This window comes from Stegostoma tigrinum, chromosome 8 (genome assembly GCF_030684315.1).
Source record: "Stegostoma tigrinum isolate sSteTig4 chromosome 8, sSteTig4.hap1, whole genome shotgun sequence".
Lineage (NCBI taxonomy): Eukaryota > Metazoa > Chordata > Chondrichthyes > Orectolobiformes > Stegostomatidae > Stegostoma > Stegostoma tigrinum.
In genome coordinates, this window is record NC_081361.1 from 79,555,340 (window position 1) to 79,582,599 (window position 27,260).

The 27,260-nt window shown below is 40.5% G+C and overlaps 1 protein-coding gene across 12 annotated transcripts in view; it reads right to left on the reverse strand.

The window, feature by feature from the left end:
* Positions 1–27,260, reverse strand: part of szt2 (SZT2 subunit of KICSTOR complex) — a 238,193-nt gene that overhangs the window by 19,673 nt on the left and 191,260 nt on the right. For 8 of the 12 annotated variants that reach the window (XM_048538804.2, XM_048538805.2, XM_059648025.1 and 5 more), the window contains 5 exons: positions 21,176–21,378; positions 16,800–16,872; positions 13,799–13,882; positions 11,010–11,084; positions 7,725–7,790 (listed from right to left, as the gene is read on the reverse strand). In XM_048538804.2, the coding sequence (XP_048394761.2) occupies positions 7,725–7,790; positions 11,010–11,084; positions 13,799–13,882; positions 16,800–16,872; positions 21,176–21,378 (501 nt within the window). The remainder of the gene's footprint in view (positions 1–7,724; positions 7,791–11,009; positions 11,085–13,798; positions 13,883–16,799; positions 16,873–21,175; positions 21,379–27,260) is intronic. The other 4 variants (XM_048538813.2, XM_048538814.2, XM_059648024.1 and 1 more) reach the window with 1 other exon arrangement.

Consider the following 27,260-nt stretch of genomic DNA (forward strand, 5'->3'; position numbering starts at 1 on the left):
CAACAAATTCGTTAATTTTTCTTTACAATACACTCCTTTTAATTCTAATTTTTTAAGAAGGAAATATTGTAAAATGGATGTGTCTCATGCTATTTAAGCCTAGTTTTACTAACAATTCGGATTGAATCTTTGACTAAATATTAACATTGCAACACATTACAATATCCAATGAGAGAAAAGATGAAATATTATTATTTCTGGTATTAAAAGTAGGGATAACAAATTCAGGAACGTGAGTGCTGAATTTTAATGAAGAAGCCACTAGATGTTGAATTTTAAATTTTAAGTTCTTCATCGAGTATACCACATTGAATCACAATAATTATTGTGGTTCAACGTGTGTTATCACAAATAGAGCCATTCAGAATGAATACAATGATCAAAAATAAAAGGTTGTCTTTGGGTCATGCCTGGACTCTTGATTCAATTGCTGACATGTTTCATGCTGACCCCTTTTTGATCTCCTTATAGTTCAGGTGTTTCTGTCATATTCTGAGCATTATTATTATTATTCAAATCAGGGAATGAGAGAATAACTGAAAGAAAACTGATCTATTTGAAGAAGGCAGAGGGGAAAAGTGGACAATTCCCAATTTGGAACTGTTCAGGAAACATATCCTTCTCTAAAAGTTATGATCTGTATTAGCTTCTCAAAAGGCCCTGCTAATTTTTTTTAAGCAGCTCTACTAGTACCACCTGAAGTTGGGAGAAATTTAGTTCCCACAAATCAAGGCCAAACAATTTAGGCTTCAGGCAGAAATGACAATCCTCAATGCGAATGGAACCCTAAGGCAGCCTTTCACTTATTTGGCTGCCATTTTTACTTATTGGTTCATGGGATGCGGGCATCACTGGCTAGACTAGAACTTATTGCTTATCACAAGTTGCCCTTGAGAAGATGGTGAGTTGCCTTTTTGAACAGTCGAAGTCCATTCTGTGTAGCTAAACCAAAATGCCATTAGGGAAGCTGTTCCAGGATTTTTACCCAGCAACACTGATGGAAAGGCCTTATACTTCCAAGTCAGGATGGTGAGTAACTTGGAGGGAAACTTGCAGGTGATGATATTTCCATGTATCTGTTGCCCTTACCCTTCTAAGTGGTAGGGACTGTAAGTTTGGAAGGCACTGTCTCTGGAGCAAATTTCTGTAGCACATCTTATATGTGATGACACACTACAGCTACTGAGCATTGGTGGCACTGGGAGTGGATGTGATGCCAATCAAGCAGGCCTCTGTGTCCTGGATGATGACAACCTTCTCCAATGTTGTTGGTGGAGTGCTTAGGCAAGTGGTAGACATTCCACCATAATCCTGAGTTGCACCTTTTAGTCAGTGGACAAGCTTTAAGTAGTCAGGAGATAAGTCACTCATTGCGTGATTCGTTGCATCTGGTTACAAGAATAGGTCACAGTCTTTCAATGGTTTGTCCCATTCAGTTCTTGGTCAATGGTAACCCATTGGATATTGAGAGTTGGTAATTCAATTATAGTAATGCCACTGAATGCCAAAGAGCAATGGTTAGATTCTCTTTTGTTGGAGATGATCTTGCCTGGTGGAAATGTTACTAGCTGCTCCTCAGCCAAAGCCTTCATATTGTTATATTTGGACATGGACTGCTTCAGTATGTGGAGTCGTGAATGGTGCTGAACATTGTGCAATCATCAGCGAACATTCCCACTTCTGACTTTACAATGGAGGGAAGGTCATTGATGAAGCAGTTGAAGATGGTTGGGCCAAGGGTATAACCCTGAAGAACACGTGCAGAAATACCCCATGGACTCGCCACTAGGACTCCCCTGGACACTCTGCTCTCATGCCTGGGGACCATTTCTGGGATGTACCACAACCTCTAGTCTCCTCCATTTTCTCCCCTAAGTCTGCTGGGTGTGGAATTGCTTAGATCTATCACTTGCTGCTTAACCTGTTTGGCTAGCAAGTAGTTCCGTTTTCTAGCTTCACCAGATTTGACATCTCATTTTCAGGTATGCCTGGTGCTGCTCCTGACATGTCATCCTGCACTGTTCATTGAACCAGGGTTGATCCCCTGATTGGTGAGTGATATGCTGGGCCAATGAGGTTGCAGATTGTGTTGGAGTACAACTTGGTTGCTGCTTATCATCTATTTTGCATCATGGATGCCCTGTCGCATTGCTAGATCTGTTTGAAGTCTGCCCCATTTAGCATGGCAATAGTGCCACACAACACAATGGAGGGGAATTCTCATTGTAAAGAGAGGACTTCATCTCCACAAGGATTGTGCAAAATCACTTTTACCAATGCTGCTCTGGCCAGATGCATCTGCAGCAGACAGATTGGTGAGGAGAAGGTCAAGTTTGTTTTTCCCTTTTGTTGATTCCCTCATCACCTACCATAGGCCTGGTCTAGCAGTTATGTTCTTTAGGACTTGACCAGCTCAGCTAAGACTGCTGCTGCCGCGGCACTTTTGGTGATGGATATTGATGTCCAGCCAAAGTCCATTATGCACTGTTGCCACTAAGAGCGTCTTCCAAGTGCTGTTCAATACTGAGGAGTACTGATTCATCAGTTGGTTTCGGTAGGGCATGGAGTAATCGATAGGTTTCTTTGCCCATGTTTAGTCTGACGCCACGAGATCCAATGAGGTCCACAGTCAATGTTAAGGACTTTTGGGACTATGTCACTGTACCAACAGCAATGCAGATCTTCTCCTGCCTGTAGGAAGACAGGACACATCCAGGGACGGGTCTCCATGGCACTAGATCCTAGATGTTAATAAGAAGGATGTCGCAGGATTGACAAGGTTGTCTCTGCCACTGTCATTCTACGTACCCGAGTTGATGCCAGGCGGTTCATTTTTTTTTCTTTTTTTGTGGTTGATATAACTGAATTGCTTGCTTGACTGTTTCATATGGCAGTTAAGATTCAACCACACATGCTGTGAGCCTGCAGTCACATTTTCACGAGGTCAGGTAAGGACAGCAGCTTCCTTCCATAAAGAAAGTTAATGAACCAAATGGGTTTTTACAACAATTAATGAGACCTAATTTTCTTGATTTCAAAATAACTAGGTAGGAGTAGAAACTGCATTCAGTTCTTATTACTAAACACTATTTCTGTTTCGCATCTGGCCTGACCCTTGAAATTAAGCCAAGATTTCCTGCACCAGATGGCAGCCAATCAAAACGTTAACAACTTTTAAGTGGATAAAAGGGCATTCAACTTTAAACAAAAATCCAATTGTATATCGTAAAGATCAAATTTCCGCCTTCAGAATCTAAACACTTCTTCACATCTAGCTCAATCTTCATTATGCTTTTAAAACACTAGACAGTTCCTCTTTCCTGAACCTAAGAACTTTTCTCATTCAGAACAGATTAGGCTCCCTATATACCTTAAGGATACATGTGCAATCTAAACTCACTATTGAACACAGTCTAGCCATTTGCATGTAAATACATTTGGATCCTGATGTTCTTAAGCTACAGCTGACAGGATATTCTGACAGTTCTTCATGTCAACATGATACCTTGAAATATCCAGGTACTGGGTTGGATCCTCTGAGATTATGTCTAATTTAAGGATATGCATTTAGATTCACTTATGTCAGGTGAACAGAAAAGGAAATGGAAGTGAAGATAAAAATAATTTTGTTTGATTTACACCTTGCCACTACTGTGAAAGGGCAAAACACAGATCAGAACTGTGTTGGCGGGGCAGAAGTAAAAGTTTGACTGAGAATATTCTCAGATAATGAGTGGAGACGGGTATGAAAAGAAACAGGAAGGTGAGAAACTACAAAAACAGCTCAGCCAGATGAAACTAGGTTGAGACAGTTCACAGAAATTGCGGAGAGGAAAAATCAGAGTTAATATTTTGGGTCCGGTGACCCTTCTTCGGAACAGGACCCAAAATGTTAACTGATTTTTCTTCACCGATGCTGTCAGCCAAGCTGAGCTTTTCCAGTAATTTCTGTTTTTGCTCCAGATTTACAGCATCTGCAGTTCTTTATTTTTATGAAGTAGTTCACTTTATGTTGATTTAGTTCCTGTCACATTCGCTAGCTGAGCATATGCAGCACTTATTAGATCTGGAAAAATGAATTCCCAGCAAGTTTGGTCAATATTCTGCAAGATCACATTAATAACACAGAGCTTTATTTAAAGTGCTATTATTTAGTCCTTAGAGAGGGCTTCCTAACTTGCAAACTAAGTTTGAGGTTTGAAGATGTTACCCTTAAACCAAATCTTATTCAACTTGTCAGAAAATACAGTTATACCAATTGAACAAGTATTTTTTTTAATGTTCTAGGGAATTCAGAATCAATCTTTTAAATGCCCTTTTCATCTTGCAGCAATCACTTATCTTTTCATAGGATCCTACTTTTTGAGAATATGATTCCGCAGTTTCAGAAATGCTGATTTTAGGCAACACACTGAAATAGAACTAGTATGAGCAATTATAAGATAATAAAATGTGAGGCTGGATGAACACAGCAGGCCAAGCAGCATCTCAGGAGCACAAAAGCTGACGTTTCGGGCCTAGACCCTTCATCAGAGAGTCTAGGCCCGAAATGTCAGCTTTTGTGCTCCTGAGATGCTGCTTGGCCTGCAGTGTTCATCCAGCCTCACATTTTATTATCTTGGAATCTCCAGCATCTGCAGTTCCCATTATCTCTGATAGTATGAGCAATTGTTCAATCTACTCACCAATAATGGGAAGCCAGCTAATTTAGGAAAGGCTTATAAAAGCATCAAAACTGAACTGAAAAGCCCAAATGCCCAAGAATTCCCATTGAGCATTCATAGTGCCCGAACATCCATAGAAGCATTCCTTCAAAGTGATGTAATTCTCATAAAAGCACCATTATACCCTACCAGCGTTTCCACAGATGTCCATCTGGTTGTACTGTCAGTATCTACAAGAAGCATTTGTCAAAACTGTTTTGTGATATTTATTTCTTGGGTAAGGGTTGATAATGAAAACTCCAGATTCAAATAGAATTGCTGTCCTCACTTTGAACATGGGGAACACATATAGGGGATTTCCACTGCTAGGAATCAACAAGCCTATTTTGTTTCAAGCAGTTTATTGCATGTCTGCTCTGGAAAGTTGTGTTGGGGTGTATCTGTGAGTAACCCTCTGATAAGAGTGCATTTTTGATTCCTGTGTAGGATGTCTGGCATGACACAACAGTGGCGCACAGTAACAATGCCAGGTTTTCATAACAGGCAGGAAAAGCAAGTGGAATTGTATACTTCTTTGTTTCTATATATACTGTTACATCGTTATCTTGCCTGAACTGTTGCAGATAGGTTAGTTGGGATAACAGAGCAGCTTGACATTATGAAGGATGAATTGATTTTGTCTCAAGAACCATATTGCAATTCCATAAAACATCTATAAAGACACCAATCTGCAGGGCCACATGAGGCAAGTAACCACAGTAAGAATGCAGTGGAATACTCATCTCTTGAGGCCACTATATTAGGGGAATGAAGATGTCTTGGCCTAGAGAGGCTTCTCTGAATAAGGGTCAATTTGTCAGTGACCACTATGCAAAATGATATATATGTAATAGTCTCCCGACAAGCTCTGCAATTGTTACAAAAAAAAACTGCACTTACCACCACTCATGGAGTTATACTTAGATGTTGGTTAGCATGGAATAACCATGACTGAATAAACAGAACAAAAACTTTGCTAAATTCCATTCTGGGCTGTTGCTCCTGGTGTCTCTACCAACTTTAGTTCCTCAACTCCATTTCCAAGAACCGGTTAACTATATCATACTTCTCCTGCCTGATTCTTCCATCCTCATTTAATTCCAGTCTTAATTAAGTTTTCATAGATACAGCATCAGCAATGAAATCTGTTCCCATCCGCTCACCATTTGTCCTTTCTCTACCTTTTCCTTACCTACATGATCCCTATGGTATCATGATCTCCACCATTAAAATCCTGCATGTTACCATTAACCAGAAAATGCACCAGACCAGCCATTCGCTTACCGTGGCTACAAGAGCCAGTCAGAGGCTACGGATTCTGCAATGTAACTCATCTCCTGATTTCCCCAAGGCTTGTCAGCCATCATCAGAGCATGAGTCAGGAGTGTGATAGAATATTCCCCACTAGCCTGGATGCATGACACTGCAAAAACGCTCAAAGCAGTAAAGGCCAAAATGCTGTATGATTTCAAGGAGAAGGGTGGATACAGTACTTGGTGCTCAAGGGATTTGAAAGGTATGGGGGAAAAGGGGAACAGGCTATTGATTTGAATGATTGGCCATGATAACAACAAATGGCAGACTCGTGTTCCTGTTTTCTATATTTCACAATGATTGGCAGCATTCAGGCCAAGTTGCTGCTTAATTGACAGATAGTGAGCAGTAGTGTGTACTACCCAGAATATGCAAATTAGTATGTCACCAAGACTACTTTGACAGCATCGCTAAATACACAATCCCTACCATGTAGAAGGGCAAAAGTAGCAGATGCATGGGAACACTATCACCTACAATTTCTCTTCCAAACAATTCTCCCTTGGAATGCTAATCGCACGGTTGCTGAAATCTTTGCAACAACACTGATGGTGTACCTAAACAACATGGGCTATTCAAGGTAGCAGCTCACTACCACCCTCTAAAGGCACTTTAGGATGGGTAACAAACAATGGCTATCAGGCAACGTCCAGTTGCTGTGGGGGATTTGAATCTATGCCCAAAGCACTACATTGAACTTCTGGATTATTCGGCCAGCATTACCAACGTGTCACTGTCTTGCCTTGATAAGCCCAATGCTTTTTCTATCCAGATTTTATCCTGCATGCTTGATAAAATTCAGGTATTCTAAAACATTAGTTTTGCTACTCTAACTTACATCAAGTCTAACTCACCCACTTGTTATCCCTCGATATATTTCTTCTCACCACTCCTTGTATTTAAATCAATCATGACCATTCTGCTCATCGTGTGTGTAATCTCCTATTGCAAAACACCCTACCTCACCGTCCCCTCAGTTCTCCAACACTATCCTCTTGTATGTCCTTCCCTCTGCTTGTCCCAACATTGGCAGCCATGCCTTCGATCTTCTAGACCCTTTTCTCCTCAATTCTTTCTAAATTATTTGACATCCCCTTTCACTACTAAACTACCTATTTCACCCTTCAATAGCTATGAATTAATGAAGTAATTCTGTGAAGTTTTTTTGACATTACAAGCACTACATCTTTGCTATTTACTGTTCCTTGTGCAGAAAAGTCAGTTAAAATTGTGTTCGCTAAAAGTCTCAAAGCATGCCCCATGATATGGCCTTTTATGAAGGGTAAAAAAAGAATGATCACTCAACTGAAAGGCAGTGCAGCTATCATTTCTCCAAGGATTATTGTTTTGCTCCTGAAATGGGAGGACAGCAATTTTAATTTGATCTTTGTGGGCTGAATAAACGAGAAAGACGCATATAAAAGAGGAAGACAATAATGGGCAAGGATAATTCCCAATTTTCCAATACTTAGTCAAATCATAGCTGCAAGTAATAGCTGAACAGTGCAACACAAAATGAACGTCTAGGAATTGAAAAAAAAGCAGTGTAAGCAACACCTAAACCATTCCTTTAGAATGACTAATACTCTGAGCCACAGAGTGAAGGGGAGAAAGTACGAAAATGAGCAAAATTAGCAGAAAGTGAGTCAGTGCGCAGTAGAGAAGGAGAAGTGTATGAGAGTAAGGCCTCTGGAGCTTGGGACGTACCGCTGACTCTGAGACCGAACTCACTTCGGCAAGGCACTTGATACGAGCTTTGGACACTACAGAGCCCTAATGGAAGACAGGAATGGAGATGGATATGGCACTCAACAGACACATGCAGTTTCTATTCTAGATACAGTACATTTAAGTGAGGCATTGCCACAGTCCAGAACTAATCATAAAACTTCATGAGAGTAGTGTTCTTCATGAGAAGGGTCATCAAACTTGTTTTCACCCAGACTTTAAATCAACACAGCACTGTTTCTTTTCAAATCACATTTTCCAATACTGGAAACAGTAACAACAGCTGCTTTAGAAAAGGTCAAATTAAGAAATGGCATCTCTTTTGTTTTAAAAAGAAAGTCTTCTCACTTGGATTTATGTACGTGAAAGGCTAGTTTTACTCTGGAGACATTTTTATCAATGGGACTCCCTTTTAGCGAGTTTTGAGAAGATTTGTAGCTCAGGTTGAGGTTCTGGATGTGAGTTTGCTCGCTGAGCTGGAAGGTTAGTTTTCAGACGTTTCGTCACCATTCTAGGTAACATCATCAGTGAGCCTCCGACGAAGTGCTGGTGTTATGTCCCGCTTTCTATTTAGAAATAAATAGAAAGCGGGACATAACACCAGCGCTTCGTCGGAGGCTCACTGATGATGTTACCTAGAATGGTGACAAAACGTCTGAAAACTAACCTTCCAGCTCAGCGAGCAAACTCACATCCAGGACTCCCTTTTCCTCCAATTCCTAGAACACCAAGAAGGCAGCATGTCTGGCACCCCGTAGGAAATGCTATTGGAAATGAACTGTGAATTAGTCTGAATGGATTATGCAAACCATTGAAAAACACTAAATTGTGAGATGTTGGTGCAGTCACTTGGCAGGATGCAGCAAGGGTGGGTAGGAAGAATTGGTCAATGTGGTGGGAAGGGTTCGGTGGGAGTTTAGGGTGATAAGGAAGTCCCTACTGCTGGTATAGCTCACCAAGGATCACAATGATACTCACTTAGAAAAGGGCAGTAATGGAGTCTGCATGCAGGAGTCAGGGGTTTTGCAAACTTTGGCCAACTCCATCCTTATTGGGGTTTGTGAACGAGTCAAGATAATAATGGGCTCTAAACCTCAAGTGCCTTTCTACCCGATAGTACACTCTGCTTCTCATTCCAGTCCTGGGGATAGGGAACTAAATCCTCTCCACTTTGTTATTAAATCAAAACCAGTTCAGATTCTAGGCTAACTCCGGACAGCATTTCAATGATTTTGAATCTACAACTCTCGAGGTGTTTGAAACTGTATCGCCTAATTAATTGCTCTATGGATCTATCTCCGTTGTCCCTGATGTTGAGATCATCCAGTAACAAGCCAATTAGTATTAAGTTTTGGAAACAGGTTGTAAAGTGTTTGTAGCTAAATCTCTGTTAACATTCATCTGCCTGATGACAAATGCTTCCTTTATAAAGATGGATTGCCTTCTCCAGATAGTTTTGTTCCATCATGTGTAGCTCCAGCTACAAATCAATTAGCAACTTACAACTTACACTAATTTTGTTAACCACAGAAAATAGCAAAGTACAGAAGATTGTTACAAACCTAAACCAAATTAGACCAATGGCAAGTTCAATGAAGTTTTGTGCTAGAACGCTTTATTGCATTAGCAACTTCAGAATTCTTACACTTTCCGTTATAACAGCCTGTTAGGTGTGTAGTATGTCAAGCACATCTCACCACGGGCAAGTTCCAGCTGCCCAAAGGTTCCTTTCATTTTAAAGGATTCAAATTCAATTGTGGAATGAATATCAAGGCAGACTTCGGAATGTAAGAGGTTAGTAGAATTTTGATGAGGGAGCCAAGATGTTAAATGGGAGATTCTGGTGTGCCTTTCCATTCTTCTCATACACAGGGATAGTTGTACAGAAGAGATGACGGCAATCGAGCTAATGTCCTACAACGTGAAGTTGGTTTTTGAAGCCATTTCAGTTCAGTTTATAGAAACTCATTAAGACAATTGCCCTACAGGCATGAATGCTTGAGAGAGGTCATGGGCCAGATCTGTCATAATGCTTCAGACTTCCCATTTTGACTACGGAAGGATTGAAGGAAACTCAGATGATTATTTAGTTTTATTGATGGTGCAAAGTTAAAATTTCATTATCCAAAGACAGTGTTGTGTACAATCTAATTAAGTGGCAATGCCTTAACTAAATGCTGTGAACAACTGAACATAAAGACTGAGAAGAGATTACAAATTATTAACAAATATACAGAAAGATCACTTGAGTCATTTTTAAAGATCAAGCAAATAATAATGCAAGTGTGATTTTAACCAGATTCTGCTCAACACAAATTTAAAAATGAATCATTGAGAGCCATCAGATAAATCGAATCTACACAACATATTCTCAACAGCTGGTGAGATATGAGCTAGGTGATCTAATGAGACTGATCCAGATGCATAACTTTACGAAGAGAGCTGCAGGCATTAGGTGGCAAGTATTCAAAGACAATTATTAAGGTGTCTACAACACTACGGAGCAATGGTTTCATATAAAACCTGTTTGACCTGGAATGATCAATTAATAGAGAAATGAAGGGACAGTAAAACTGATACCTACTTGTATATGATTTACTATTTAAAATATTCTTTAGTTCCTTGGCTAATGTCCTCATGCATTGTCTAATGGTAGCTTAATCTCCTAATGACCAAGTGGAATACCCCACGACATGACTCAACAACTGTTTTTAATTTTCTCAACTAGTAAGGGTGATCAATCTGTTTTCTCAAGCAGGTTGGATGTAGCTTTGAATAAAGGTAGCAGGAGGTGAAGCAGATCTTTTCATGTTCCTGGAGTATTGTTCTAAATAGTTGTTCCACATTTAATAGCATTGCCCACTCATGAGGTTTTTTTTCTTTATTCATTCACAGGCTGAGGGCGTCACTGGCTAGTTAGCATTTATTGCCCATCCCTAATTTCTGCAGAGAGCAGTTATGAGTCAAACACATTTCAACCCATTTCCATTCATTTAGTACAGCAACATTAATATCATTTAATTAAGCAATGTCTTATTACATCGTTCTGTTAAAATGAATTAATTAAGCAGCTGCAGCCTTTACATTTTTCACAGTAAATTTTAACTTGTGCATTTGTTTTGAAGATTGTCATCTGTTCAGAGTTATGCTGTGTAGCGTTGATTTTTAAAATGTTGTTTTTTCAGTCGGTCAAAAGAAATCATCTGTCTTTAATATCAAGCATGCCCAATGTGAAAATATCTCATTTCTCTAACGTAAAGTTACCTGAGAATTGACAGACTGTCCCATTGGAATCCGGGAGCATTCAAGGGCATACTGTTTCACGCAAAAGTAACAGCCCTAGATTGGGATAAAAAGAGAAATTAATATGTATATGTTGACCACCCTTTTGTGACTGAAATTCTACTTCATTCCCTGGAACAAAAAGGAGTGGAATCAAAATTACAGATACATGTTAGAATGTTATAAATCACTCTAAGGTTTTTTAGGCAGTGGCAACAAATGGAAGCCAGGAAACATGTTTCACTTGTTACAAAGAGAAACTCCTCTGACTCCTCATAATTAATAAAGTGAATAAAAAGTTCACTGATTCAGCCTAAGTTTAAACATGTATAATTGTTTCACAAAACTACAGAACATTCTCAATTATCCACAGGGTCTCTCATAAAAGAGGTCATCCTAGCTCTAAAAATGACTGAGTTTCCCAGCTTATAAAAATGATTTCTTTGGGTGTGGTATATATTCCAACTGTTAATCACAAAATATTCAAGGCACACCTTGCTGCAGATATTCTAGTTTCTTTATAATCAATAGTCCAGCAGGCAATTGAAGAGAAAACTAATCCAGAATAAAGAATGGCATTAATGCCATCTAGTGATGAGAGTTAATCATGCCTTTTTGTATTGGGCAGGAAGCAAACAAGTAATTTATACAAAACATTTTAGATATATTTGACACTAGTGCACTATATCAAATACCAGTGAAATATGTTATCCTATTTGGGAATACAAACTGACGTCCGGAGATCTGAATGTCATGTGACATACTAACCACAGTATTGTCATTCCAGAAGGTCACAGCATCATACTGACTGTAGCATTGATATTCCAGAGCGTGTACTGTGTCACACTGACTGTTGTATTGAGATCTCAGAGAATCACTGTATCACAGCAACAACGCTTTTCTTCTCAGAATTCCTTTGTTAGCAAATAACACTTAGGTAACAGCATTAACTTCCTTACAAATAAGATCTTGAGTTATAACCTGGAGGACATCAACTTACATTGAATGATTAACTTCTTTATAGCTATACAGATGTTCTTCATCTTTCTGTTCACCAAGGAGATTGGAAGATAGCAGAGAGCCAGCTTAACAATTGCATAATTTTCTTTTTGCTCATGGTCCAATGTAAAAGGGCTCATTTTAAGCAATGCTGCTTAGATGCCAGTTTAAGTGATCTGGGAGTATGCCTTTATAAAGAATAGAGTATTTTGTGATGATGCTTACAACAATTTGTAGTTGCACAGCTAACATTTAAACTTTTCTGGATAGGCCATCATTGATTCCATTGTGCAGGGAATGGCTACATCCACAAAACCCATTCTATTTTAGGGAGCCCCAGGTCTGCCACTGGGAATACCAGATGCATCCTTTATCTTGGCATACCAGCAAACAGCTAATAGATGTTCGAACTCAAAACAAAATTATGCAGAAATTGGCAGAGTAGGCCAGTAGCATGCCTGCATCTTGGGCTAATTTCTGGGCATTTTGCTGCACTTACTTTCAGATTTATAGTCGTAATGTTGCAGGAGATCTCCAGAAATTGTGACCAAGGGTTTCAAATCCACCAGAATGGAATCAAAAATGCAATAGTTCAGAGAGAATGGGAAACATGGGTGAATGGAGCAGAGTATGCATGGTTGAGTTTTATATCAACGGGAATTTATGGAAGGTACAGAAAACTAAACAAGAGGAGTTTTGGAGTAGTTTAGTCCGAAAGAAATGTGTAAAAGTTTCAACTGTAGGCAAAAATAGGAACAGAAACAGGTGTCATTGACAAGGTAAAAGTAGTGATCTTTGTGGTGCAGAAAATAAGGAATTTTAAACAGATCTTGGGAACAGTCTAATTTATTTTGTGACCTGAATGCAAGGCACAAACAAAGTAAGGGGCAGGAGAGTTAGCAGGGATGTGAGAAATGAATTTTCCACCCAAACATTGGTGGGCACCCTTACTTCATGTAGGGTGATAGAGGAAGAAACGCTCATTATAAGTATTTAGATGCATGTTTGCGATGCCAAGGCATACAAGGCTAACAGTCAGGTGCTGGGTAAAAGGATTAGAATAGCTAGATGGGTGTTTTGTTTGGTGCAGATTCAATGGGCCGAAGGGCCTTTTTCAGTGTTGTAGACCTCTATGACTGTTTTAATGGAACAGACAAGAGAGTATGCATCAGGCACCAAAGCCTTTGGTTTTCCTGTCATTGACTCTAGGACATTAATGTTCATTCAAAAGCAGCCAACACCACAATAACAGCCTGTGATAATTAATCCTGGTGCAGGCATTGGTGCAGACGTGGTCTGTTGTCTTAGATGGACATTTCTGACTATGGCTTTCTGTTTCTGACAACATTTTCATCGCAATTAAAATTTGCACCAAAATGTCACCAAGTACAAGGCAAAGTGACGTTCACAAACTGAACGATAGTGCCAGCTGTTTGCATAATCAACACAAGAAACTTCTAAGCATTGTCCCACAGCCAAGCAAGTGTAATGAACCATCTCAGATGATCAGAATATGGAAAGTGATCTATTTGTTCTGTGGGTTTTGCATTTGACTTTGTACTCACTCAAGTCACATGGTCAGATATTATTTGCCTGACATGCTGAGATATTTTATTGCTTTTTTTGTTTTTGTTTGTACATTCTCATTCACCAATATTTATGTTTTGCTACTGTACCCATGTAATTACATTCCTCCTGCACAAAATAAACTACTCTTGTCAGCTGTATGAAAGATACCTGATATCTTTACAAACACAGTATATTGTTCTTACCTGGAAAGCAAGCTCCATAAGTACAATTCCACCTGGCAGAGCCCTTTGAAGATGATAGATCATTACACTGGAGCCATCCGTGCTCTGAAACAGATTTTCATTCAGATACTGTGAATATTACAACCTTTCACATGTTCCTAAGAATTGGTACCAGCATGGCGACTACCTCTATACAGTCTAGGTAAAAAGTACTGAGATAACATTACAGAGCGTGTCTTTTGATGACAAACACAGTTCTGCCCTTCCACAGAAAATGCCTCTTGCTCTATTTGCAAAATGGATCATCTCGTTCAGCAAGTTCAGCAACTAAGATGGGATAATGATCATAAATATATTTTAAGGTCCAGATACCTCAAAAACTGTACTCACATATCAAATGACGACACCGTGAAGTATAGTTTACACAGTAACTTACAAAGACAATATAAAATCTACACCAACAGTAACCATTATAAATGGTATTGCTGCTGTTTCTGTGTCTAGGTTGCACTATCTTGAGGCTTATTTTAGAGGGTTTCTAGAAGGTGGGCTTCTAACTCCATCGATGTTAAGAAATGATGAATGATCACATGCTTGTACGGATATTTGACCAAAATCAAAGACTGATCAGCAGTAAACACTGATACAACAATGTGAAAATAAATTGACCTATACTTTAAAATCAATTACAACACATCCTTTTTTGGTCACTTCGAGAACAAGAAAACAGCTGCACAGTTTTTCTAAGCAAGGAAAACTTACAGCTATATTTTGCTCAAGGTTTTAAGTATCTATAAAAAACTATAAAAAATTAAATGCCATCTCCATATTATATGGGACCATTTTACTCTCCTTCACTCATACCAAGTGTCCAAAGTTTAGACACAAATATATACAAGGCAAATTTATATGAGGTAAATAATATTTGCGCCAGTCAAGACTTTTGTCTTCATGATAATTTTATAGTGACATTACATAATCCAGAAGAACAGATCAGGATTAAAAGAAAAGCTCAGGCTTCTGTGTATTTAATTTTTTGAAGAGACCATATGGAATACTTAAAAATTATCTATATTTAAAGGGCAAGAACACAGGCTCCTCAAACTCACTTAAATGTTATTTAATTCCAACGTCTCTCTATGTTGCCACTCATTAATACACTGGCATCCATAGCATGATGTAACTATCACATGCAATATGTTGCAAGACAAGCATCTTTTAAAGGTGGCTCTAGGAGCTAAAGTCTAGGACAATTGAGTGCCGAAAATTATTTTCCTAACAGTTATTAACTTGAATTTTGGAAAAACTCAAAACATGACAACATTTCTTGTCATCCTATGCTTCTTTCAATAATTTTTGAAAACACCAGGGCAGCCAGAGACACCCTAGAGCATGCTGGCTAAAAGATGTGTAATATTTGTTACACTACACATAGTGGAGCAATTTGAGGATACCAGATATTCATTGGGAATGTAGATGAACACTGATTTTTTTTCACTGCTGTTTTGGACAACTATGACATGCATATGCTGGCAGCACACATGATAATACCACGGACCAATTCTAGGCTAACTTAGATGGCGAAGGGAGAAGATAATCAGCCCCATTTGCAATTCTTCAAGTACCAAAACAGCCCTCATCCAACCGCAGCAAGACCTGGATAACATCTAGGCTAGGGCTGATAAGTGCTAAGTAACATTGGTGCCACACAAGTGCCAAGGAATGACGATCTCCAGTGAGAAACAAACTAACCGCTGCTCCTTCACATTTACCGGCATTAGAATTATAGTTGAGAATAAATACTAGCCTAGGCAGAGACATCCACATTTCCTTGAATAAATAAAAATAAGACCGGGATTGTCATTAACAGTGCAATCCTTATGGTGCAGGTTAACTTAAGATGCAAATGCAGCAGGGGGCATATCTCAGCAAATGACACCCCGCTGACAGGGCGTCTGCAGATAAAGTTGGTGGCATAACTGTTTTAGGCAGTTCATTTCTGAGCTTGCTCATTTCTCTGGCATTCTTTAATTAGAAATAAATATTGAAACCAACCGTCACCAAGTGTAATAATGAACATGCTATGTGGTAGGACATGGAACAACGTCTTCTTACCTGAGCTACAATAAAAGTTGGTCTTGCAAGAATCTACTTTCATGCCGTTTCATTTTTAAGTGTTTTGTGTTCTAATGAATTGTCGTAAATGCATCAGTTATAGTCAGGTTTCACATTAATCTGCATACATCATTGTTGCAAACTCATAATGGAATAAGGGCAATACTCGCAAGGCCAGCATTTATCACCCATCTTACTTGCCCTGAAAAAGACAGGCACGAGCCACCTGCTTGAACATTGCCATCAGGCTTCTTAAGTCATTTCAGAAGGCAGTTAAAAGTCAATCACAAGCTATGGGTCATCATGCAGAGGGCAAAACAGATAGGAACAGCAGACTTCTTGCCTTAAGCAACAGAAGTGATTCAAAAGTTATGATAATCCAATAATTTTACAGTCACCACGAGGGATATTAATTTATTTCATGGAATTTAAATTTCCCAACTGCCATGGTAGTATTTGAACTCTTGTATCTGGATTATTAGTCCAGGCCCCCAGATTACTAGTGCCAGAACACAATCATAATGCTCTATATGTCATGGTTGAGAGGATTGCAAGCTGCAAAAAGCGGCAAAAAGAATTTCCAGCCATCCACATACCTGGATGGTTCACAAAATATCTCTATCAACATCAGGAACAAAGTTACTTTAAAGTTTGCATAGAAGCTTAAAACAATTACCAGTGAGCAAATGAGCATTCTAGGAGTTAAGTAATTTTGTGTCTGCTACTTTATTTGATTTGATCACCCATATAAACAAAGAAGCTGAACACCTGCTTTGAAATATCGATGACAATGCCATGCACGCTCTTAAAATACCTGTTCCCTAATTTTGAAATAATTTTTGGATTGCATGGACAAGCACTCAACTGGTCACTAGGAACTACCCTCTAAAAACTTTTGATTACTCACCTTTGGACTGTCATCACTTTTCTGCTTGTGAATGGACATAGGTCTTGAGTCCAGTGGCCGAGTCCGCCCCAAACTGAAAGAAAGAAACCCATAATTATGGGCTGGCTATGAGTGTTGAAATAAAGCAATCAATAGATGCTGCAGTGACAGTAAATGCTAATAAGCAAAAGTAGCCAGCTTAAAACATTTTTCTGGCTGTGTTGGACTTCTGCAAAAAGATTGCTTGGTGTACCAACAACTGTGTGGCATAGCTTCTCATAGCACACAGCCTTGAAAGGCCATTAGTGAAAAGGGACCAAAGGGAAGTATTAAGAAATGCACTGAGCAGGAGTCTTATTTGTTGTTTTGGAACTGTCACGGGGGGAGGCGGATCATTATGACAATCAAGAAGGGGACAGAAGCTACAATAAGGCAACGGAACCATCTGTAAAATATTGAATTTTCAATGAGCCTCCTGATCTGAAATTTCAGAACAAATCAGGTTATTTGCAAACCTTATTGCCACGTGACTGCTGGGAAGGTGAGCTTTTCGTTTTAAAAGACTTACCTCGTGGGATCAGCGGCCTCCATTTGTGCAGCAGCAGGAGTGATGAGAGTGAGGACCAGGGGGCTGCCTGGAAGGTGAGCTTTTCATTCAGCAGCAGAGCTGAGTGGGACCGGTCGAATTGCGCTCAGAGGATGAGTGAACTGATATATTTGGGCAGTGGCTGAACCCAAGGCACTGCATGTGTAGTACCTCCCACCTGCCCTCCTCCGCTGACCAAAATAAAAAGACTCTGTGGTGTGTTGAAAAGGTAAGGCTTTTCTTTTTCTTTTTTTAAAATCGTATGTTGGTAAGTAAGCGATTGGTAGAAAGTTTTCATTTCATTTATCTATTATAGGATATTATAGTAGTGCTTAGCTAAACTGCAGAGTCCCAGACCCGTGTCATGCTCCTCTTGTTCAATGTGGGAGCTCAGGGACGTGGCTGATGTCCCTGACTCCAACCCGTGCAGGAAGTGTGTCGAGCTGCAGCTTTTGATGGCTCTGGAGTTTGTGATGGATTCACTTTGGAGCATCTGCGATGCTGAGGAAGTCATGGATAGCACGTTTAGCAAATTGGTCACACTGCAGATTAGGATTAATGAGGGAGAAAGGGAATGGGTGACCAAAGGCAGAGGAAAAACAGGAAGGCAGTGCACGCGTCCCCTGCGGTCATCTCCCTCCAAAACAGGTATATCGTTTTGGATACTGTTGGGGGAGATGGCTCACCAGGGGAAGGCAGCAGTAGCCAGGTCATGGTACCGTGGCTGGCTCTGCTGTACAGAAGGGCGGGAAAATAGAGTGGAAGGGCTATAGTCATAGGGGATTTGATTGTAAGGGAAGTAGACAGGCGGTTCTGTGGTCGAAAACCAGACTCCCGAATGATATTTTGCCTCCCAGGTGCATGGGGTCAGGGATGTCTCAGATTGACTGCAGAAGGGGGAGGGTGAACATATAGGCTCCAATGATATAAGTAATAAATGGGATAAGGTTCTACACACAGAATTTAGGGAGATAGGAGCCCAGTTAAAAAGTAGGACCTCAGAGGCAGTAATCTCAGGATTGCTACCAGTGCCACGTGCTAGTCAAAGTTGAAATGAAAGAATAGGCAGGATAAATGAGTGGCTTGAGAGATGGTGCAGGAGGGAGGGGTTCAGATTTTTGGGATATCGGGACCGGTTCTGGGGGAGGTGGGACTATTACAAATCAGACGGTCTACATCCGTGCAGGACTGGAACCAAAGTCCTAGGGGGTGCTTTTGCTAACGTTGTTGCGAAGGGTTTAAATTAAATGTGGCAGGAGGATGGGAACCAAATGAGGAGGTTAGTGGAGAGTAAGGAAGTAGTAACTGAAACCTGTAAGGAACAAGATAATGAAGTCAGTGTGACTGAGGGGAAGAGGAGGCAGAGGGCAGATGATTAACACAAAGGGACAGGTGGTCTGAGGTGCATTTGCTTTAATCTGAAAGAACATCATACTCCCAGGTACTAATCCAAGCCCTAAGTCTATCTGCCTTACTTACTACACTTGTTTTTAAGATTCCCTACAGTTTGGAAACAAGCCCTTCGGCCCAGCAAGTCCACAACGCCCCTCGGAGCATCCTACCCAGACCCATCCCCCTATAACCCACACACCCCAGGTAATTATAGACCGGTGAACTTGACGTCAGTGGTGGGGAAGCTGCTGGAGAAGATACTGAGGGATGGGATCTATTTACATGTGGAAGAAAATGGGCTTATTAGTGATAGGCAGCATTGTTTTGTGCAAGAAAAGTCATGTCTTACCAACATGATAGAATTCTTTGAGAAAGTAACAAAGTTGATAGGTGAGGGAAGGGCTGTAGATGTCATATACATGGACTTCAGTAAGGTATTCGATAAGGTTCCCCATGGCAGGCTGATGGAGAAAGTAAGGGGTCTGGGGTGTACTAGCTGGATGGATAGAGAACTGGCTGGGAAACAGGAGACAGAGTGTTGTAGTGGAAGGGAGTTTCTCAAAATGGAGATCTGTAACCAGTGGTGTTCCACAGGGATCCAGGTTGGGACCACTGTTGTTTGTGATATACGTAAATAATCTGGAGGAAGGTATAGATGGTCTGATCAGCAAGTTTGCAGATGACACAAAGATTAGTGGAGTAGAAGACAGTAAAGGGACTGTCGAAGAATGCAGCAGAATATAGATAGATTGGAGAGTTGGGCGGAGAAATGGCAGATGGAGTTCAATCCAGGCAAATGCGAGGTGATGCATTTTTGAAGACCCAATTCAAGGGCAAACTATACAGTAAATGGAAAAGTCCTAGGGAAAATTGACGTACAGAGAGACTTGGGTGTTCAGGTCCATTGTGCCCTGAAGGTGGCAACGCAGGTCGATAGAGTGGTCAAGGAGGCATACGGCATGCTTTTATTCTTGGGACAGGGTATTGAGTACAAGAGTTGGCAGGTCATGTTACAGTTGTATAGAACTTTGATTCGATCGCATTTGGAATACTGCGTACAGTTCTGGTCGCCACATTACCAAAAGGATGTGGATGCTTTGAAGAGGGTGCAGAGGAGGTTTACCAGGATGTTGCCTGGTATGGCGGGCACTAGCAATGAAGAGAGCTTGAGTAGATTAGGATTATTTAAATTAGAAAGACAGAGGTTTAGGGGGGAATCTGACTGAGGTCTACAAAACCATGGGGGGTATAGACAAGGTGGAAAGCAAGAAGCTTTTTCCCCCCAGAGTGGAGGGCTCAATTACTAGGTGTCACGATTTCAGGGTGAGAGGGGAAAGGTTTAAGGGAGACATGCATGGAAAGTTCTTTCCGCAGAGGGTGGTGGTTGCCAGTGGAGGTGGCAGAGGCAGGCACGATAGCATCATTTAAGATGTATATAGACAGTTACATGAATGGGCAGGGAGCAGAGGGATACGGATCCTTGGAAAAGAGGCAACAGGTTTAGATAGAGGATCTGGATCAGTGCAGGCTTGGAGGGCTGAAGGGCCTGATCCCATGTTGTACTTTTCTTTGTTCTTTGATATCAATGGAAGTATTATCAGATTCCCCTTTACTAGGAAACTACAGTGAACTCAATTACATCTTAAAAAAGTTAGCTTGGACATATATATGGTAAATTATAAAAATCTTTCTTTCCATTTTGCAATCGTTATCTCAGATCAAAAACCCAGAGATACTAGTATTTAAAGAATCCTCTCCATGTAATTTGAAGATATTACCATATTTGACAGATTATGCAATAGTAGTCACACATGTAGGACTTGGCAGTAAATGCTGCATTTTGGAAACAATTATAGATGATAAGCAAATTTGAAGTTGAAATCTTTTGGTATTGTGATGTAAACCAAAGCCAAAGCTTACAATTCCATAAGAAAAATGAGATCGAAACACGATCAGACATTCAGTTTTACAATAAGAAAGTGTGAAGCCAGAGGAACACAGGCAGGCAGGTGCTCACCTATCTTCCCATAGTCTAGTGATAATACCACTAGACCATCGTCTCCCCCTACTTTGTTCTGAAATTATTTACCATGCCAATTTGTTGACTAAATTGTCCAAAACATTGTTTTGAATAAATTGTAGGAGTTATTTTAGTGCATACATGGTGAGGGTAAATAAACTATTCATCAGGTCACTTCTCAGAAACAATGTAATGCAATGGTAAGGAATTATACTCTCTGGCTTCAAATTAAGAAAATATTAGCGGCGTGGGAATGTAAAAATATACAAGTTTGAATTATATGGCTCTTACTGAGTAATATGGCTGAGTCGTAATTTCACTGTTGCAACTGTATGACATGCATAGAGAAAGTACAGGTGGCTATCCCACAACTTTGCCTTAAATAGTTGTTCTTCTTACCTCCTCGTAGGAGATGGTGGGCGAACCTGCACTAGGATAAAGCCCATGCTCTGTAAATACTGGATGTACTGCTGCATGAATGCATTGGAGATTTCTCCCAGCCACTGTTCCTCCTTTAGCTTAAAAGGCATTGTTTCCACAGAATCACAGCTGTGACTCCGGTCTCTTCCTGACGCAGTTGAGTCATTGGAACGATGGCGCTTCTACGGAGAGAAATTAAAAATGAAAAGAAATCACAAAAACATTTTGACGAGAAAAGATTATTAGAACATAGAACACAGAACAGTACAGGCTCTTCAGCCCACAATGTTGCGCCAAACCTTTACACTAATCCTAAGGGCTACCTAACCTCCACAGTTCATTATTGAATTAAAATGGAAATGAACACTTATTGTAATCTAAACTGTGAGAGTTATGTATATTTTTCATAGAATTTATTGCAAATTTAGGTTTTTAGTTTTTCAGTTAGCATGATATGGATTTTCTGCGTGTCTTGAGTTATTAGTCAGAGTCATACAGCATGGAAACAAGCTTGTGTAGGTTTCACTCAAATCAAAGTCTCCATGCTGATTCCAGAATTTAATTTCATTGTCCTTTGTTTCCCTTTCCAAAAAACATCAATTCTGTAGAAAATCTGGCTTCAGTTAGCTAAACATTGAAATTTATTGGCAATTTCTTAACATAATTAAAAGTAATGCATTGTTCACACTGATCATTAATATTTGAAGTGTGAATTTAGAGTTAGGGCTCAAATTACTTTCCTTAGACAGTGACTTTGAATTAAAGTTGCATCTGCCTGTTTCCCACTGCACCAAAGTCAAAAGTATCCCAAATACTGCTCATCAATACCTCCTGCACCCCTCCCAAACATTCAGCATTGCTCAAATTGCCTTTGCATCCTGAGATCGGACCAGCAGGGGAAAATCTAGGCAAAAAGATAAGGGGGAGAGGAGCAGAGCAAGTGGTCTCAAGTTCAAAGTGATATTTGGCAATGGAGGGAGACAAGGTAGAAGGATTCTTAAAACAATCGATAGATTCATATAGTCATACAGCGCAGAAAAGGCCCTTCCAACTCATCATGTCTGGGCCGTCATAACTATAACTAAAAGCACGTTAATCCCAATTTCCTGCATTTGTCCTGCTCATCCAAATACTTTAATAAAGGTTTCCAGTCTCCACTACCTTCCCGGGCAGTGCATTCCAGATTCCCTCCATCTACTGAGTGAAAACATTTTTTCCCAATGTCCTCCGAATCTTCTGCCACATACCCTAAAACTGTGCTTTCTTGTGAGTGACCCCCTTGACCATGAACCCCTCAGTCTTCTCTGCTCATGAGAAATCAATGCAAGCCCATCTAATCTCTCCTTGCAGCTCAATTTCTCCATTTCAGGCAACATTCTGGTGAACCTCCTCTGTAACCGCTCTAGTGTTAACACATCATTCCTGTGGTGTAATTCATCAGCAGTTTGTGTGTAAAGGTATTTATAGTGTGTTTCTTTAACATTAACATGTCAGATTTTTGTACTTACAGTGTATTTCTGATAAAACACTAAACACGTAGTTTGGTTTGGAGTTCAAACTGAATTGAACAGAGGTTGGAAGAGAAAGAGTAAACACAATTTCTAGGAAAAAAATCAGAGATAGCAAGAACTCCAGATGCTGGAGTTAGTGTTAACACTGTGTAGAACTGGAGGAGCACAGCAGGTCAGGCAGCACAGGAACTCTATTTGTTTTGCAGTTTCCTTCCCCCTCCCCAGTTCTGATGAAGGGTCCTGATCTGAAATGTCGACTTTCCTGTAACCTGTCTATCTTCCTCCCACTGACCAATTCCCACTACTCCCTACCTATATCCACCTATCACCATCTCATTTACCTTCCCCCAGCCCCACTCCTCCTCCCTCTATTTGTTTCCCAGCTACCCTCTCCGTCCGCAGACCTGAAGGGTCCCAACCCAAAATGTCGAATTTCCTGTTCCTCTGATACTGCCTGACCTGCTGTGTTCCTCCTGCTCCACACTGTGTTGGTTCAAGGAAAAAAATATTGCCTTACAGTACCAAATATTGTTTCTGTCACTTCCCACATAACTTATGAAATCTCAACCTGTATTGCACTTTACTTTTCTGTACTAGGTGGAGAGGGAGAGTGACTGATTTTATATCAGAACACAATGAAAAAGTGCAAGAAAAGAGGGAAATGCGGTTTCGCACAAGTTGAAAGGAATTCAACAGTAAAGACTAAGCCACAAGGAAAGAATACAGTAGACAAAACAGAAAACTCTCTGATGAAGGGTCTAGGCCCGAAACGTCAGCTTTTGTGCTCCTGAGATGCTGCTTGACCTGCTGTGTTCATCCAGCCTCACATTTTATTATCTTGGATTCTCCAGCATCTGCAGTTCCCATTATCTCTGATACTATTTTAACCTGAAAAAAATGCATCTTTACAGACAAAGTAATTATATCAAAATTGCATAAGAAAAAATGTGACTCGAATTTTGAAGCCAGTTTGCAGCAAAGATACAGCAGCAAACTCTTTTTGCACCTTTCTTGTGACGTCGTTTACAATTCAGGATATGATTACACAACAAAAGAAAAGCCTAGATCATTACAGCTAAAAAGAGAGCCATAGTTAAGATCACAAGATCTAGGAGTAGAGTAGGCCATTTGTCCATTGAGTCTGCTCCAACATTCCATGAGATCATGGCTGATCTGATAATCCTCAATTCTACTTTCCTGACATATCCTTATAACACTTGAGATTTCCTTACTGATTAAACATCTATCTCAGCTGTGAATATCTTAAACAACACAGCCTGTACAACCCTCTATGGTAAAGAATTCCACAGATTTGCTCCCCTCAGAAAATAAATCCTCATCTCTGTCATAAATGGGCGACACCCACATCAGACTCCTAATCATTTACTTCAACTCCGCCTTCAGGACCATGATCCACTCTCGACTGATCTCAAACCTCTGAGATCTAGGTCTCAGCTCCAGCCTCTGCAACTGGATCCTCAGCTTTCTGGCCCAGAGACCACAATCCGTGAGGACAGATGCCAACAACTCCTCCACAATAACCCTCAACACGAGAGCGAGCCCAAGCATGCATTCTCAGCCCCCTACTGTACTCCCTGCGCACCCATGACTGTGTAGCCAAATTCCATATGAACTCTATCGACAAATTTACTGACAACACCCCCTCGTAGGTTGGATATCAAACAATGATATGTAGAATATAGGATGGAGGTAGAGGGCTTGATGTCGCGTTGCAATGATAACCTCTCTCTCAATGTCTAAAGAGAACTAAAGAAATGATCATTGACTTCTGGCAGAAAGAAGGAGAACACACACCCATCTACATCAATGGAGCAGAGGTAAAGAGGGTCGAGAATGTCAAGTTCCTAGGAGTGATGATGCAAAAACTTGTCCTGGACTCCTCACTTAGATGCAACGGTCGGGAAGGCACACCAACACCTCTTCTTCCCCAGGCGGCTTAGGAAATTCAGCAAGTTCATAAGGAGACTCAACAACCTTTACAGATGCACCACTGAAAACATACTATTCAAGTACATAATAACCTGGTATGGCAACTGCTCTGCCTAGGCCATTAAACAACAACAAAGCTCTAAGCACAGCCCAGTACATCACAGCAGCCAATCACACATCTATGGATCCCATTTACATTTATCATTGCTGTGGAAAGGCTGTCAACATCATCGACAACCCCTCCCACCCTCATAATGCTCTCTGACAACTTCTTCCATTGGGCAGAATATACAGAAGCTTGAAGATAGGCACGAACAAGTTCAAGAACAGCTTCTTCCCTGATCAGACCGATGAACGGACTTTTTAACTTCAAATAACGGTGATCTTGTTAATAGATGGAGCTTTTGTGCTCCTAAGATGCTTCTTGGCCTGCTGTGCTCATCCAGCTCCACACTTTGTTATCTCGGATTCTCCAGCATCTGCAGTTCCCATTATATCTGTGATCTTCTTAATGTTGCTCTTGCTCTGCACAACTCCTATGCAGTTAACCTGCATACCTCACTCTGTCTTACCACTCTGTGATTTTCATGGAATTCACAAAATTCATAAAATCCTTAAGTATGGAAACAAGTCTTTCAGCCTAACAAATCCACACTGCCCCTCAGAGCATCCCACCCACACTCATTCCCCTATAACCCACCCAATTTACACATCCCTGAACACTATGAGCAATTCAGCATGGCCAATCCACCTATCCTGCACATCTTTGGATTGTGGGAGGAAACCAGAGCACCCGGAGGAAACCCACGCAGACACGGGGAGAACGTGCAAACTGCACACAGACAGTTGCCAAAGGGTGGAATCGAACCTGAGTTCCTGGCACTGTGAGGCAGCAGTGCTAACCAATGAGCCACTGTGTCTCTAGCTTTTAAAGAGAGCGAAAAAAAAAATCGGTACGTCCTTGCTTGCTATGATCTGCCTGCACTAGTCACTAACAAAGCTTTGTACTGTACTGAGATACATGTGACTTCAATAAATTAAATCAAAAGATCAAATCATTTCTAAATTATATATTACCTAATGGTGAGAAATTATAGACCTCCGAGATGTAGAATGATCTGGGTGTCCTAGTGCATGAATTGCAGAAGGCTAGTTTGTCGATACAGCAAGTAATTAGCAAAGCTAACAGAGGGTTATGATTTATTGTGAGGGGAACGGAATGCAAGAGTTATGAGAAGTTATGCTTCAATTATACACAGCATTGCTGAGAACACATCTGGAGTACTGTGAACATTTACAATCACCATACTAATGGAAGGATGTTAATACATTGGAAGTGGTTCAGAGAAGGTTTTATGAGACTAATACCAGGAATGAATGGATTGCCTCATGGTGAAAAATAAGCCAAGGTAGGCCTATATCTTTTGGACTTTAGAAGATGCAGTGGTGATTTAGTTAAAACATACAAGATCTTGAGGAGGGTAGCAAGAACTGCAGATGCTGGAGAATCTGAAATAACAAGATATGGAGCTGGATGAACACAGCAGGTCAAACAGCATCATAGGAACAGGAAGGCTGACGTTTTGGGTCTAGACCCTTCTACTGTAATGGGAGAGGGGAAGGGGATTCTGAAATAAATAGGGTGAGCGGATGAGGCAGACAGAAGATGAATAAAGGAGAAGATAGGTGGAAAGGAGACAGACAGGTCATAGAGGCAGGGCTGGAGCCAGTAAAGGTGAGTGTAGATGGGGAGATAGGTCTGTCCAGGGAGAATGGGCAGGTCAAGGAGGTGGAAGGAGGCTGGTAGGTAAGAGACAGGGGTGGGGCTTGAGATGGGAGGACAGGATAAGTGGGAGGAAGGACAGGTTAGGGAGGCGGGGACGAGCTGGGCTGGTTTTGGGATGGGATTGGGGGAAGGGAAATTTTGAAGCTTGTGAAGTCCACATTGATACCATTGGGCTGCAGATTTCCCAAGACAAATATGAGGTGCTGTTCCTTGGCCTTATATGTGGTACATAATCAAACACCTTTTATAATTCCAAATATACCACAACCCCTTTATTGATCCATCTTATTTACTCCTCAAAAAACTATAACAACGTTTTCAGACATGATTTGCACTTCATGAAGATGACTCTGATTGCTATACTATGTATTTCTAAATGCTCTGCTTTACATTCTTTATAATATAGACTCAAATTTTTCCACGAACGGATGTTAACCTACAGTTACCTGTTTTATTGTCTCCCTCACTTTTCAGCAACGTGTGCTTTGTCAATTTTCTAACCTCTGTGACTTTTCCAGAATCTGAGGTTTCCTGGAATAACACTACTAATATATTTTTTAGTTCTACTTTTACTGTTTTTTTTAAATCCGAGGCTGCAATCCATTACCAGAGAACGTGTTGCCTTTCGTGTCATTAGTTTCCCTAGTACTTCCTCCACTGACAGTAATTATGTTTATTTCGTCTATTCTTTTAGATCCTTGATTATTTAGTATTTTTGGAATTCTCTTAGTGTCCGACAATGTGAACATAGGTGCAGAATACTATTCAACTCCTCTGCCACTTATTGGCTCCCCATTACTATTTCGCCAGTCTTATT